Source organism: Sander lucioperca, chromosome 2, assembly GCF_008315115.2.
Source record: "Sander lucioperca isolate FBNREF2018 chromosome 2, SLUC_FBN_1.2, whole genome shotgun sequence".
Lineage (NCBI taxonomy): Eukaryota > Metazoa > Chordata > Actinopteri > Perciformes > Percidae > Sander > Sander lucioperca.
This window is the reverse complement of record NC_050174.1, coordinates 35,060,743-35,077,383: the sequence shown is the minus strand read 5'-3', so window position 1 is coordinate 35,077,383 and position 16,641 is coordinate 35,060,743. Positions and strand designations below refer to the sequence as shown.

The 16,641-nt window shown below is 41.9% G+C and overlaps 1 protein-coding gene across 1 annotated transcript in view; it reads left to right on the top strand.

Moving 5' to 3' along the window:
- The window catches only part of top3b (DNA topoisomerase III beta), a 95,794-nt gene that overhangs the window by 72,074 nt on the left and 7,079 nt on the right, over positions 1-16,641 (top strand). The window contains exon 15 of the mRNA XM_031300899.2: positions 8,147-8,247. Coding sequence (XP_031156759.1) covers positions 8,147-8,247 — 101 coding nt within the window. The remainder of the gene's footprint in view (positions 1-8,146; positions 8,248-16,641) is intronic.

The window sequence follows — 16,641 nt, the reverse complement described above, 5'->3', positions numbered from 1 at the left end:
GGTACACCTATCGCAACCCCAAACTTCTGTTCCCTGTCTGATTAAGGTCATTTCATCTTTCAGCGTCTTTTCAGGATATAAAATTATCTTCGCAAAATCCAAGGCTATGCCTCTGGGGTCGTTAACATGCATTCCAGACATGGTTGAGCCCTTCCCGTTCCGCTGGTCTCCCACCAGTTTCTTTTACTTAGGAGTGCAGGTAACACCCACTTTTGATCAGATGTTTAAGTCCAACTCTCCCTTGGAGCAAAAGAAGGCCCTGTCTCAAGATGTCAAAACTTCAAATGGCGGGTCGTGATGGAGGGCTAGATGTGCCAAATCTTAGATTTTACCAGCTGTCATCACACCTGCAGGTGATTGCTATCTGGCACAACTGTGACCCAGCCTCAATTTGGCATGATATTGAATCCTCTCAGTCGAATTGTCCATTGTTTAATCTATTGTTTATGAATAATCTTGAATCTGTTAAACACTGCCCTAACCCTATTACACTCAGTACCATCAGAGCCTGGAGATCCATTCGCTCCATTGAAGGCCGGGCTCAGTTATCATCTCATCTCACCCCCATTCTTGATAACCCGGACTTTTTGCCAGGCTGTAAGGACAAGGGCTTTAAAGTGTGGTGCACTCAAGGGCTAAAGAAAATAGGTGATCTAATGTAATGGCAAAATTATATTTAAGCATGATTGTTTATATTCTTGTCTTATTTCTGTTTTACTTTGTCTCACAATGCTGAAAGTGAGTTTTTCTTATTCTCACATGTTCAAAGTAAGAGCCACAAAGTCTGGGAACGTAATGTGTACGCTGAACAGATAGGGACTACAAGGTCACCCTAAACTATCTGTTATTTCTCCCTGAATAGTTGAGACTTCTCACATAGTTGAGATAAAAGGGATGTCTAAACCTTGGGGTAGAAAGTGGTACAGAGGGGAAGAAGTGAAGTGGCTCCTGAATGTCTGACTATGTTTGATTGTAAGAAATGTTGAGTCATGTTTAGAAAGGGGGGCCTGTCTTTCTATCTCACTGGAGATGCATATATACTGTGTGCTTTTTGTTATTCGTTGAAGAGACCTTTCATACCAGAGCTGCGTGCCTTTTGTGAACCGTGTGCTTCCTGCATTTGCAAATGTAAATAAATACTCAAAGGTTTAATCCTCAAATCGTCCTTATTTGTTTCATCTGGTGTTTTTGATACGCACTCCTGTTGCTAACAAGAAAAACTTCCACTACACTATTTAAAGGCCAGATTTTATTATCCTTTCAACAGTTGTGTCAGCAATTTGGCTTATCTAATCAAGGGGACTTCTAGGGCCAGTTGTTCAAAACATTTAATCTGGATCAAAATGATCCGGATTTGGAAATCCCATTTTTTGCTATTCAGGATCAGCTAATCCATTTTACTTTTATGCCAGTTTTTCAAAGCAACATTGGACTGGATCACCCTGATCCAGATACACAGTTTTCAAGATTACCAAATCTGGATTACCAGTGCTCTAAATGGGACAACATATCACAATGTGGGCTACCAGCTATGTAAAGAACAGGTAGAAGAGCCAACTAGGATGCTTCAAGCCTCTTTTCTGAGCTCCTGTGACTGCTGGCTCTACCAGTGAGGATCCAGGTTGTTCTTCAATAATAGGGCTGAGATCCAGAATGAATGTTTCCTCTGCATTATGAGGAACTGGCTCACTTTCCTCTACAATCGTAGGCTCACCATCCCCTACAACACCTTGAATCCTGTGCAGAGCTTTAGAGTTTTCACCTCCAATAATATCGAGAACCACATCTGTGTATTCACCTTTCTTAAAGGGCTTGTTGCCTGTTTGGGTGTTTTTTACTTCAGCAAGGTCCTTTGTTGCTCTGGCCCTCAGATTCTTCCATCTAAATTTCACTTGCTCCAAGGTCCTCTTCTGGCCAGACCCCATTGCATTCACATTCTGGGTGATTTCAACCCAAATGTCTTTCTTCCTTTTGTTTTTCTGCACTTTTGTTAGTCACCATTCCACCCGCAACAGAGCTTCCTACTATTGAGGCATAATGGCACTTAACACCCTCCAGCAGTGCATGGGTTTCTGAATAGTGAAATTAGGTCCTTTTGAGTCCATGGTTCCACCTCATCTGTTGTAATGAACATAGTATTTATAGGCCTTGGGCATGATTGACTTAATTGAACACAAGCCACAGCACGTCAGCCAATTGGTGTGTGGGTATTTGACAGCCATCTTATATTCAGCCTTTGTCAGTGGACTTAGAGAGAGGCACTGACATGGCAGGTATTGTCCATCGCTACCACCGTTTTGGTGGAAGAGGATACCGTCAAAGGGTGTATGTTGAGCGTGCACAACCACTGGAGCAATACACCACTGAAGAACTCTATCCTCGCTTTCGCTTTGGGAATGCTGATATTAAGTACATTGCAGACCTTGTCAGGCCAAAACTTCAACGGAGAACCCAAAGGAGTCACTGTCTGTGGAAGAACAGGTCCTCATTGGTCTGCGCTTCTGTGCATCTGGGACTTTCTACCAAGTTGTTGGTGACAATATAGGAGTGGACAAATCAACTGTGAGTGATGTAGTGAAAGCTGTGTCAATTGCATTGGCCAGCCTGGTCAATCAGTTTGTTTCACTTCCAAAGGATGTCCAGATTGCCCAGACAAAGCACAATTTTTTTTTCTTTTGGGGAACATGCCCAATACTATTGGGGTTATTGACTGCACTCATGTGCATATCCAAGCACCTCATGAGAGGGATTGGGAGTACATTAACCGAAAGGGGAGGCGCAGCATCAACATCCAACTTGTGGGCGATGCTGACCTCATCATCACAAACTGTGTCGTGAAGTGTCCTGGGTCTCTTCATGATTCACGTATTCTGAGAGAGAGTGCTTTATACAGAGAGCTCCAAACCAACCGACCGGATGGCAAAATATTAGGAGACAGTGCCTATCCACTCCTACCATGGCTGATGACTCCTTTTCTTGCAGCAACCACACCTGCGCAGGCACGCTTCAACACTGCACATTGCAAAACAAGATGTGCAATTGAGCGTTTAAATGAGTTCTGAAAGACGCTTTGCATGCCTTAACTACTTGCGAGTGGAACCACAGGGAGCATGCAACATAATACTTGCATGTATCGTCCTGCACAACATCGCTACCAGGCGCAATGTCCCTCTCTGTGATGATGTTTATGATGCACCTGAGCCTGTTGAAGAACCAGACCAACCTCTGGCGTTCTGTCAAAATGAGGGACTGACTGGACGTATAGTAAGGGATGCAATTGTTAGAAATTATTTTTGACAGGCTCATCTCTGATGATTGATTCTTTGAAATTAATATACGGTGATAAATGACAGAAAATGGAATATATTATTTTTGTTTGTTATTGAAATCTGTTTGGGGGATTATTTCATGGGGACAAGATTTTTTTCCTTTACTATACTGAATAGCTTAATTGGTAGCCTATGTCTACTTTATCTACTTTATCACTGTTACAACGGTTACACAAGTCAAGTGCAAAATATAAATAAAAGTATATACACTAAATGATACAAATGTATTATTTGACCAATTTTAAAGTTTTACTAAATTTTCTTCCTGGAATCCACCTTGAAATCCTACCCCCTGTTGGGATCAGGATAATCCAGTTTTTTTGGATCAAAGTTATCCAACTCCTACTGACAAGTTTTGGACAACACAAACTGAAGGTTTGATCCAGATTAAAACTAGGATTGGATTCCGTGATCTAATCTGATTTCAGATTCCTTCTTTCTTCAACTCACACCTCCGGCGGAGCTTTTCGTGCATCCCTGTGGAGGCTGGGGGCATTGAACCCGAGTGGACAATGTTCAAAGTTTCCATTGCTGAAGCTGCGGCAAGGAGCTGAGTTTTTAGGGTCAAGGGGCGGTAACACACGAACACCGTGGTGGATACCGGTGGTCAGGGAAGCCGTCCGACTAAAGAAGGAGTCTTTCCGGGATATGTTATCCCAGAGGACTCCAGAGGCAGTTGCAGGGTACCGAAGGGCCCGAAGAGCTGCAGCCTCTGCCGTGAATGAGGCAAAGCAGCGGGTGTGAGAGAAGTTCCGAGAAGACATGGAGAAGGACTTTTGGTCGGCACCAAGGTGCTTCTGGAAAACCGTTCGCCACCTCAGGAGGGGGAAGCGGGGAACCATCCAAGCTGTGTACAGTAAGAATGGGACGCTGTTGACCTCAACTCAGGAGGTAATAGGGCAGTGGAAGGAACACTTTGAGGAACTCCTAAATCCAAATAATACATCCTCTATGTCCCCTGTTCAAAAAGGGGGACCAGAGGGTGTGTGCCAATTACAGGGGTATCACACTTCTCAGCCTCCCTGGTAAAGTCTACTCCAAGGTGCTGGAAAGGAGGGTGAATGAATCGAAAGATGAATCGGACGAGGTAGGCGGAGAGGATTGCGCAGCTTGGGGGGGAGAGACCATGCTTGCTGCGGAGGCCTGCTGGGGTGCGGACAACACCCGACTCCAAACTTTTTTGTCCGTGTTGGATGGCGCCCAGTAGCTTTTGAGGCTGGATTCACACCTGCAAAAAAATTAAATAAAAAATGTATATTTGCAGTAGGCTTCAGGTAGGCTTCAGGTTATTATTACCACAATGAATGTATAACCTAGGCTTAGGCTTACCTGTGTCCCGTAACAGACATGATTTGTCTGGACTCCAGCCCGGCCTCAGACAGACGACGGACAGCCGTGCTTCTAAGATTGTGGTTGGTGTATCTGGTGGTCAGACCAGCTGCTATGGACAATCGTGGAAGCATGTCCCCCAGGTAGTTCTTCCCCATCGGCTGTGTGGAGTACCAGAGATGTGGTTGGGGGTCCTTCAGTGGATGGAGGTAGAAGGCGGTGACACCCGACGGACGTCTGGCGAGATATTTTTTGAAGCTCAGGACTGGACATCTGGGGTTGCCTGGCTCCGCATACATTGCGCCTCGGAGGTTTTCCTTGTTTGGATCATTTGGATGTTTGTGGTTCTTCGTCTCCGGATTGAACGACAAACTAACGTATTCATCCCTGGCGTCATCCACTTTTATGGCGAATGAGGACGCAGTCAGCTCCCGAGTGCCCTCCCTGCCTCGCCAAGCAAAGCTGGAGGTCAAACCAAACTTTGGAGGCTAGACCTAACGGAGTGTCCGGGGAGAGAGCTGTGGATTCACGCAGCAATTTCAGGTCAGCCTCGGTGACGTGGGGATGGTGTTTCACCTTGTCTTGGCCATTCTTTCGATGGGTTTTCATTATGGATTTGCTGGTGGTAAACTCACTGTCCGCATATAAATTGAACCTTGAGAAATGACAGTTCAGTGAGGCTCTGATGCCGGTCATCGTTGCCACACTGTATGGCTTGCCTACTGCGCTTTGAACTGTAGCATAAAAACGTCTTAAGAAATCGTTTAGTTCTTCGGCGCTGCAGGTGTCCGGGTCAGTTGTCACTGTCAGTCTATCCTTCTGGTGGCTCTTCCACTCGGTGAAAACCTTGATAGCAAAGGCAGTTGCCTTTTTCGTGTTTGATTCAAGGGCCCCGTCTTCAATTGTACGCAGCTCCTCATCTGTCAGATCTCGGAAACGGGTACCCTGGGCCTTGTCTTTTTCTGTTGTCATTCCGTCGTCCTCGTCGCTCTTTAACCAGTCCTCAAATGTCTTCCCTTCTCCGAATATATTAAAATTCTTTGTCATTCCGTCATCCTCGTCGCTCTTTAACCAGTCCTCAAATGTCTTCCCTACTCCAAATATGTTAAAATTGACAATGAATTTGTCCATTTTTAAAACACTGTAGGCTAATGTTTAGAACTACGGCGAATAACGTTAGCTGAACTGTAGCTAACGTTAATTAGTTTCTATAGCAACCACACAAGGCTGCATCTGATCACTAACTTTAGTTTAATAACGTAGTTGCTACATTGTATCTTGCTTGCGAAACTATGTATTGACTGACCCCCCGATAGATTTACGACACATTTTAGAAACTTTTTTAAACAAGGTTTATTTTTAGAATGGACCTCAAGTTTGAAATTTCTGTGATAGAAAAAAAATACAAGCGGTGTATTGATCTACTATTTGATGACGCTGTGCTCAGTCAGCGGGCAACCTGCCGGGTTAATGCCCTCCTCCCAGCCAATCAGAATCAAGCACTCTTAAACGAAGTAGAATAACTTAGATTAAAATAGGGTATTTCGTGAAACCCATGGACGCTTTACACAAGTAAAGTTACAGGGGGACAAGGGAAAAGAAAATAGTAGGCCAACACAAACGCAGAGTAAAAGGAATAAAATGTCCACGCTAAATGGAAGGGGGCGTAATTTAATGTTGGCTACTGATGCACAACCACATCACGCATTTTAAAGTTATTTTATGAATGAAATAGACATATTACATACCTGAGGGCCAATTCGGGGTGGGTTTTGAATCATTTACAATCCCATAATTGTCTCCATCTGTTGATAACCCGATCGACAGATGTTATCATATCATCTAAAAGGCCTTTTGTCTTTTAAAAAAAAAAAAAAAAAGCCTTTTCTCTTTCACTTTCCCTTTTAGTTCTTTGTTTAATTTCCTTCTTTTCTGTGATGGTCCTGCCCTATCAGCCATAACTACAGTAGATAACTTGTAAAATAACATTAAAATACAATTAGGCCTATGTAAAGAAAAGGCTGGATACGCTAACACACGCTTTCCGGTGTTAGAAAGAAATCTGTGACCCATTAGAATGTGTTACTGTAGCGCCGTCTACCTGCCGCAAATCATTGCGACTGCGCGGGAAAAATCGAACTCGGGCAGAGGCCTTACTAAAAACTACATAAAAACTGTCCCTTTTACTGTTAGTTTTGTTTGCTGTTTCTCTTTGAAAATGATTATACTGAACAACGTTGTATCTCTCTAGCATTTGCTTTACTAACCGAAAGCTTATTGCTTTAATCCATTAACATTGAACAACTACAGCGCTAACGTTACGCCACATTTCCAACTCAATAAACATGCAGGCAACGTGATGCAGCACACTCAACTAGCAATATTAGCATCATACAGCTAGCTTTCCAAGATAGATGAAGAAGGAAAATGGGACTTTTCAAAATTCCGTTTTTTTCTTCTTTAGTTTTCTTCTCTTTTTTAATAGTTTGATTGTGTTTTACCAACTCGCTTTTTAATTCTAATGTCAACTTTTTGCTGTTAATCTGTTTTCTTTGCTGCGGTTGGTATCTTACAAGCACATGTCCACTCTTTTACGCAATCGTGCAGGTGATCTGTCAATCAATAGAGCTAGACTTGGCCAACGTATCTCTGAGTGGCTGATGCCTCCACATTCGTTCAGATAAACAAAGCCACACACATAAATACATAGGCTATTTTAACCACTTTCTGTCACTCAGTTACACCAAATTGATTTTAAATATTAGACTACAATGTATTACAACCATGAGAAATACACTATGATCCTTGAAAAAAGTAATGTCATTGAGTGACAAGCTCACTTTACAGGTGAAGTAGAAATGGTTTCAGGTATTATCTATAATTTGAGTAAATTACATTACATTACTGAAATGTCCTATCATTCAGTTGTTCTTTACCAAAAAGTTGTTTGAAATTGGAGTACTCAATTTCTGTTATGACCAGTAAACATATCAATACATTTTACAAAGTTTTCTCTGTTCTTCTTGCATAGATTTAAATGTTTTTTACTTAAAGCAAACAGTGACCACTTATAGTAACTTATGATCACATTATAATGCTTTATAGCAGTGATTATTATTCATTATAAAATTATTGTAATGTATTAGACTTATGAGAATTATAATACACATATGATCCTGGAAAAAATGTAGTGAGTGATGAGCAATTATAAAGTATTATGATACTTGACCTTATCAATTAAGTCATTATAAAAATGCTTTATATTGTGTTGCGATTATAGTTATAAAGCATTATGACTATTCATGGGTACTTATAACTATGCTTATAGAGCGTTATGAGCAGATTATAACACATTATAACTGTGTTTATAATACATTATAGAGACAGGCTTCATAGAAAGTGTTACCGAAATTTTATTTAGGAAAATGTTAGTTTGGTCCATTCCTATGGAACTTTTGCCCACAGTATCTGCCTGTTGTGTTTTACAGGCATGGATGAGTTGATGGAGGTCTCCTTCTCCCCAATTGCTGCCACTGGGAAGCCCCTGTCCCGCTGTGGCAAGTGCCACCGCTTCATGAAGTACATCCAGGTCAGCAGAACAGTCAAAACTAGAGTTAAAATTTGAAGAAAGCATGATTGTAGATTTGATCATCAACAGGACACTAGAGTGTCTGTGCAATTTGAAAAGAGCAATGTCAAAGGTGAACAATGCACATACCAGAACACAAGACACCTCTTTAAAGTGTGGGAACCCGCCCTTTTAAGATATGAACATAGCAGATGTTTGGTGGCTAAGGCAGTACAGTTTAACATCACAGGACAAGACAATGGAGTACCACTGTATTGGGTAATAGTAGATGCCAGGATACCTCAAGTGCCCACACAAGGACACTACAGTCCCCTTGTTGAGTCACTGTGACCTCAATTATAAGTGCCAAAGATTCAGTTTCTGGCTTGAGAAATATGGCTTGTTAGCCTACAGAGCTTACTTGTTGCTTGTTGTTCTCCTCTGTTGAACAGCTGCAAATGTCATTAAGTGGGGTAAATGGATAGGGGGTATCTTAAAGTTGTCTTTTGATATATATTTGGTTTACACTCTGCTGCAACAGGTTGTAATGTAAGTTTTAGAATCCAGCTGTCTTTGCCAAGAAATTGATCAGAAACCTTGTTAACATCTTGCATTCACATTGTCACAATCAGGTGATTCTTTAGTCCACCCTTAAACGCTCTGTAAAAGTTTTGTTACACTGTGTTGTTACACCTAAGTTTTTACTTCATCAAGGCACCATTTATGTTCCTTTCTGGACCACGTGATGTCTAGCTGTTGAGCACTGGCCTTCAAAGTTCAGCTCAAAAAAGAGCTTTAAATGCTGTAGCTGAAATGCTCCCTTTATTACCATATCCACCTGACGACAGAACCACTTTAAATTCATGAATGAATCATGAGGCTGCAGCTATTTAGGTCATTGTTATTGTATCTGAATATATGTATAGTGGGTTGCGTGTGACTGTTAAGTGGTTTACAAGGTAACCCTTGTATGAAGTCCCCTAGGAGCCATGTAAGATATGTTCAAATTTGATTCATTCAATTATAAATTATTATTTTGTCTTCCACCAGCCATTTTTATATTATACCAGCATTTGCAGCATCCTGTGCCTTTTTGGTAAGGTTACTTGGAACACTTAGCCCAGAGTAGTTTTATTCTCCTTGAAACAAGTTTCCTTTCATTTTTAAAGAATTATACCCAAAAAAATCTTTTTTACAATTTTAACTGTCTCCCGCAACAAAAATACATGAGACTTTTGCAACTTTTATCGCAAGGTTTTACAAAAGTTGCAGCAAAATCAGGCATTTTGTCCAAAATCCTGGAGGGACTGAATAATTGCTAACATTAATCTGTCTCTTAAAAAAAGACTGTTAACAGTAATTGTTTATTTTACCTACATATGCCAGATTGTAATTATATCAGTGATTATAGGTCAGACTGTTAAAGATATGCAAGCAGCAGCTGTCACTTGTTGCTATAGCAACTCCAAACTTCCTGCGCTGTAGATGCCTCAAGCCAGAGCTATTGAACATGCTCATGTTTCTGGCCCTAAATCTGAATGGTTTTAATTAAGTTGAATAGCACCACTAATGTAAAAGCTAATCTGGATTGCTGGTTAAAATGTGTAAGATTAAGGTGAAGTTGTAAGAAATGTGGAAAAGTGATAATTGTTCTAATTAATAGAAATGTCTTTAAAAAGTTGAATAATAGCCATATTGTATGAAAGTTGTAGGTGTTACAACAGTGGCACAGCGGTGGCAAGCGAGCAACATCCGTTCGGCACACCGCGGCACCAGTGGTAAATGTCCGCAGACTGCATTTCAGTCTCTCTTTTTTTCTCTGTCTATTTAATCTTTTATCTTTACTTTAAATGTAATCAAACAAAGAGAAATGTTCTCCCCTCGTCTTAAAATAGTCAAAAATCTATAGAGTAAATTACTTCCTTTTCCAGCTGATGCAATAAATATGCAGAGGAGGAGGAGAAATCAGAATGTAATCACTGCATCATCAAATAGCTTTATTTCTCTCTCTCTCTCTCTCTCTCTCTCTCTCTCTCTCTCTCTCTCTCTCTCTCTCTGTCTGTGTCTCTATCTCTATCTCTCTCTCTCTCTACTGTACAATGACAATTCCAAGTAGCTATAAAACAGTTCTGCTGGTATACAGCTGGATGTTAGTGTGTGTGATGTTAGCTGTTCACTGTTCACTGCGGTTTCTGAATTGTCACAAACAGGGATATACCCATATTGACTGGCTTGGTTTGAATTTCCAAAAGGAGGGTTGAACCCTGATCAGACAACCCTGGTGAAACCCTGGGCATTGGTGTGAAAGGGGCATAACGGGCAGGCCATCTGTATATCTCTTTGCCAGACCTATCTCCACAACAACACAGTGCACACAGCTCGCAGTGTGAGCCAAAGTTTTTGAAAAATACTGGCTGTATTAAAAAAAGCCAATGCTGGGCACCCGGATAGCTCAGTTGGTAGAGCTGGCGCCCATATATAGAGGTTTACTCCTCAACGCAGCGGGCCCAGGTTTGACTCTGATCTGCGGCCCTTTGCCTCATGTCATTCCCCCTCTCTCTCCCCTTTCATGTCTTCAGCTGTCTGTATAAATAAAGGCCTAAAAATGGCCAAAAAATAATCTCCGTTAAACTTAATGGTTTGCAGTAGTGGTGTAAGTGGGGCTTCCTTTTTGTTGGTGCATTCTGGTGGAATAAATCTGCTTTTGCTTCAGCAACATTCGATCTTTGTGTGGGACAGTGTGCCACGCTGTGTGATATGCTCTGATGCAGACATTGAGTGAAGTTTCTTTTTGTTAATTAAGACACACCTGTGCACAATAATTAGTTAAAATGACACGTTTTCTGTGGAGTCAAGCACAAAGGGGCTCTGTGTGGTGGCTTGGCCGCAATGGAGTCAGCTGTGTTCGACGTGAGCTCCCGTTAAACCTCTATTTTAACCGAAAAACGTAAGGTGTAATCCTTCTCACACAACAGTAAACTACTACTAAACTCGATCGGATAGTGGAACAAATCCACAGCGGGGCCCTGATGGACACGAGGCTGAAGAAATTCAAGTATACTGAAACCTCCAAAACAAGGCCTAATACCTCCTCGGACCAGAGTACTGCCAAGAGCCCAGCTAGAGCGACACCGCCCTCACCTGCCTCTGGAGAGATGGACGTTGAAGGCTTAAAATCAGAAATCCTTCTCTCTCTGAAAGCGGACATCTCAACGGTGATAAAGTCAGAGCTGAAAAATGCCCTCACTGACGACTTCGAGAATGCTCAAGAATGAGCTAAAGGCGGTGAAAACGGAGATAATAAATAACACCGCGGCGCTGAAGTCCGAGATCGACCAGGTGAAAGTTAGCATCAAGGAGGTAGAGGGGGGGTGGCTATCAGCATGGTCAGATGAAGTGGCTACTTTACAAAAGTCTGTGAGTGAGATGAAGGCAGAAATGGCAGAACTGAAAACGAAATGTGAGGATATGGAAGGGCGGATGAGGAGATGTAATATAAGAATCATTGTAGTACCCGAAACTCCCAACTCCAGCACTACAGCCTCTGTATCAAAGTTGCTATCTGAGGTGCTACAGTTGGATAAAGAGCCGTTGATCGACCGCTCGCACCGGAGCTTAGGGCCAAAGAAGCCGGGCGGGAAACCTCGCGCCATCGTTGCTAAGCTTCATTATTACCAAGATTGTGTCCAGATACTATGACGCGCTCGCACTCGGGGTCCGCTCCATTTCAACCGGATCCAATTACCATCTTCCTGGACTACACGGCAACTGTGGCTAAAGCTCGGACTGCATTCACAGAGGTGAGGAAGCTACTTCGCGACCGACAGTCCAGTACGGGATTTTGTTTCCAGCGCAATTTTGGGTCACGTTCAGAGGGGAGGACAGGGAGTTCACTGACCCGGACAAAGCTATGACCTATGTCAAGAAGAATATTCTCCCATCCACGGAGGCCGCAGAATGTACATGAGTCTGATCTTTTCAACTGAACATAATACCTCTATCGATCAACGGGTATGGTAAATGTGTTTTTCACTGCGCCAGATGTCATCAGGTACAAATTCATAGCACAATGTTTACATTTTCTATATGCTGTCCCATTTTCTTATTGGTAATGATGACCAGCTTGAATTGTGTGCTCGTAGACTGACAAACTATTTTTATGTTCAGCTTAGTGCTACTACTAAAGTACTGCTTTGCTGTTTTTGCTTAAAGGATATCCCAAGATAAAATGATAGACATGCTGTTTCAGTTCCTGATTATTATTATGGGTTAATTGGGTCAGCCATAGTTGGTTATCTGTAAAGGGTCATTACACCTGATGTAAGGTTATTTAAGGAAGTTAATGCGGTATAGTCTTGATACTCAGCATGGTTAATATATTCTCTACCAAGAATTATAATTTAAGTTTACTGTGCATTGTACTTAGAATTGTTTCACTTTACACTTTACTATTCCTTATTTTCTTTTTGTTGGAGGCTCGACGGGAGCCCGAGTGCTTAGCTTTAGAGTTCCCAACCACAAGCACTTAATGTGTGGAGTTTTTTTTCTGAGGGTTGTTGTGATCACCTTGTTCATGTGGGTGATAGGGGGGGGGGGCTAACTACTGGACCTATCTACGAACTGATGCTACTCTGTCAGACTTTTAATTTTTGTTTGTTTGTTTTTATGTTTCTCTGTCTTTGGGTTTCATATATGGTGCTTACCTCTATGTATACACAATATGGCCAATATAAATAATGCAAGAGGTTATGATGGTTGCCCTGCTAACTTCATAAGTTGGAATGTTAAATCACTTAATCACCCAGTGAAATTTAAAAAAGTATTCTCACACCTAAAACAGCTCAGTGCAGACATTGCATTCTTACAAGAGACCCATATACGTTCTTGTGATAGTTCTCGCCTTGTTGGGGGTTGGGCTGGCCAGGTGTATCAATCCAATTTCTGCTCAAAGGCTAGGGATGTTGCTATTATGATAAGTAAAAATGTACAATTCACGGCATCTCATGTGCAATCTGACTCTGCAGGGCGATATATCATTGTGGTAGGAAAATTATAGTCGCTCCCAGTTATTTTAGCCTATATTTATGCCCCGAACTGGAATGACTCTACATTCTTCGCCAATTTTTTTTCTCGCTTACCAGACCTGACATCACATCATCTTATACTTGGCGGTGACATTAACTGTGTACTTTCTCCTCTTTTAGATAGGAGTATTTCTAAGAGGGCATCCCTGACGAAGTCAGCTCACACGATTCAGCTCTTCCTGAAGACCTATGGTGTAGCGGATGTGTGGCGGTTTCGCAACCCCACCTCCAGGGAGTATTCTTACTTTTCCCCGGTGCATAAGACCTATTCACGTATTGATTACTTTTTCCTGAACAAAAGAATTCTGCATCTCACGAAAGAATGTGATTACGGGGCTATGGTCATCTCGGATCATGGTCCCTTAATCATGAAAATGTACATTCCCAATACATAATCTACATATCGTTCATGGCGGTTTAACCCTCTGCTTCTGTCAGAAGATGAGTTTACTAAGTTCATATCATCTGAAATTAAAATGTTTCTCGACATCAATCAAACCCCAGGGATGTCGTCATCTACTGTTTGGGAGTCGCTAAAGGCATATTTAAGGGGCCAAATTATTTCATACTGTGCAAATAAAAGAAGGACTAACACTGAGCGTATTAAAAAATTAGCAGATGAGATATTAGAGATAGGCTACATGGCTATTCCCCTTCAGCAGATGTAATTAAGAAACGCCTGTCATTACAGACAGAGTTTGTCCACCCGACATGCTGAATACCTTATTTCCAAATCAAGGCATGGTTATTATGAACATGGGGAAAAGTCCGGCCGATCGCTTGCTCACCAGTTGCGCCAAAGAACTGCTAACCAAACCATTCCTGAAATGAATGATGAATGTGGTTTAAAATGCACTGATAATGAGAAAATCAATTCCTGTTTCAGGAAATTCTACCAGTTATTATATACTTCAGATGGGCCCACCAACCCTGCTGTCCTAGAAGACTTTTTTAAATCCCTGAAAATGCCTTCTGTAGGTGTAGAATTCTCGGCTGAACTGGAAAGGGATTTCTCAGTTAAGGAGATAGTGTCGGCAATCGGTGCCATGCAAAGTGGCAAATCTCCAGGGCCAGATGGCTTCTCAACCAAATTTTTCAAAAAGTTTTCTGACCAGTTCTGACCACATCTCCTCTGTTATTGTTAGTATTTGAAGAATCTTTAGCCACCAACTCTTTGCCCCCAACCATGCGTCAAGCAGTAGTCTCTCTATTACTTAAAAAGGATAAAAATCCCCTTAATTGCAGTTCATACCGCCCTGTCTCGCTGCTGAATACAGATGCAAAGATTCTTGCCAAGACTTTGGCGTGGCGCCTTGAAAACGTTATCCCCTCTATTATTGCGTCTGACCAGACAGGATTTATAAAAAATCGATATTCATTTTTCAATATCAGGCGTCTATTTAATATCCTATATTGTCCCACTCCGCCCGACCCTGGGAATATCGAGGTGATGTTGTCACTTGACGCTGAAAAAGCGTTTGATAGGGTGGAGTGGGACTATCTTTTCAAGACTTTAGAAGCGTTTAACTTCGGCCCTAAATTCATTTCCTGGATCAGACTCCTATATACGCTCCCAGTGGCTGCGATACGCACCAGTAATAACTTATCCACCTACTTTGAGCTGAAGCGGGGCACGAGGCAGGGGTGTCCTCTTTCACCACTTTTGTTCGCCGTTGCACTTGAGCCACTTGCATTAGCCCTGAAGCAGTGCCCCACCATCAAGGGGATACACCGGGCGGGTTCGGAGCATAAAGTGTCACTTTATGCGGATGACATGTTATTATTCATATTGGACTCTCAAGTCTTCCTGAATTATCGAGTCTACTCACAAAGTTCGGAAGAATATCTGGTTATAAAGTTAACTTTCAGAAAAGTGAACTTATGCCTATTTCTTCTGTAGACAGAGCATATCTTGGGTCAATCCCTTTTAAATTTAGTCCTAAAAAAAATAAATATTTAAGCATATGGGTCCAAGTAACCACAAGGATCTTTTTAAGGCTAACTATCATCCTCTCTTAAGTAGCCTCAAACAAGACATTGTGCGCTGGGAACCTCTGCCTCTCTCCTTAGGAGGGAGGATCAATACGATTAAGATGAATATTCTCCCTCTTTTTTTTGACGACCTAGTTAAGGTGGTAGGGTTCCCCAGCTTAGGCGGCCGCCCGAGCTGCAAAGTGCTGCGGGAAACCCTGCTTTATATGGCATAAAAGGCAGCCCAGGATTAATATAAATATATTACAGAGGCCACGCGCAATGGGAGGTATGGCACTTCCAAATTTTATGTATTACCATTGGGCTGCTAATATAAGAGCACTGCTGTATTGGTTGAGGAATTATTGCACGGATGTCAATAGTACTGAATGGGTAGTGTTAGAGGGCATCCATTGGATCTACCTCCCCAGCAGCTTTATTATGTTCCAAATTACCTTTCAAACGGCCTATATCAGCCTTCACCACTAATCCAGTTGTTATCCATTCAATTAAAACCTGGAACCAGTTTAGAAGGACCTTTATTCTCACTGATCTTTCACTTGTTGCACCATTGATAAAGAATCATATGTTTGTCCCATCAATGATGGATGAAGCTTTTAATGTTTGGGCAGGAAATGGAATAGGTACATTATCTGACCTCTAAATTGGAAATAGGTTTGCCACTTTTATACAATTGCAACAGGAGTATGGTCTTTATAAATCGCATTTCTTCAGGTATTTACAGCTTAGAGGTTTTGTGGTTTCTAACTCTGACTGCTTCCCGTTGAGCCCTTCTGAATCTCTGCTTGAAACAATTTTAAAATGTAAAGTTAACATTAAACAAGTCATAGGCAGAATTTATACATTGCTCAATACACATAACATGAATAGTCTCGATAGCCTTAGAATTAAATGGGAAACAGACCTAGATGAAACGATTTCAGAAGAAATTTGGCAAAAAATTATACAGCGAATCTACTCTTCCTCTATATGCCTCAGACACGCTGTGGTTCAGTTTAAAATAGTGCACCGTCTTCTTTGGACCAAGGATAGATTGTCTAAGATTAAAGCGGGTATTGACCCTACGTGTGATCGGTGCAGGCAGGTTCCTGCCACACTACTGCACATGTTTTGGTTGTGCCCTAAGTTACACAATTTTTGGCAGTCCATCTTTGAGGCATTCTCTAGAATATGTGGAAGAACAATACACCCATCTCCTCTGATTTCACTATTCGGTGTAGCTCCGGCGGACGCCACCTGGGCATGATGACCTTCTGCTCTTTGTTGGCTAGGAGGCTTATCCTGTTTAGGTGGAAAGATGCTCTCCCCCCAACATATGGCCAATGGATTAGGGAGGTCA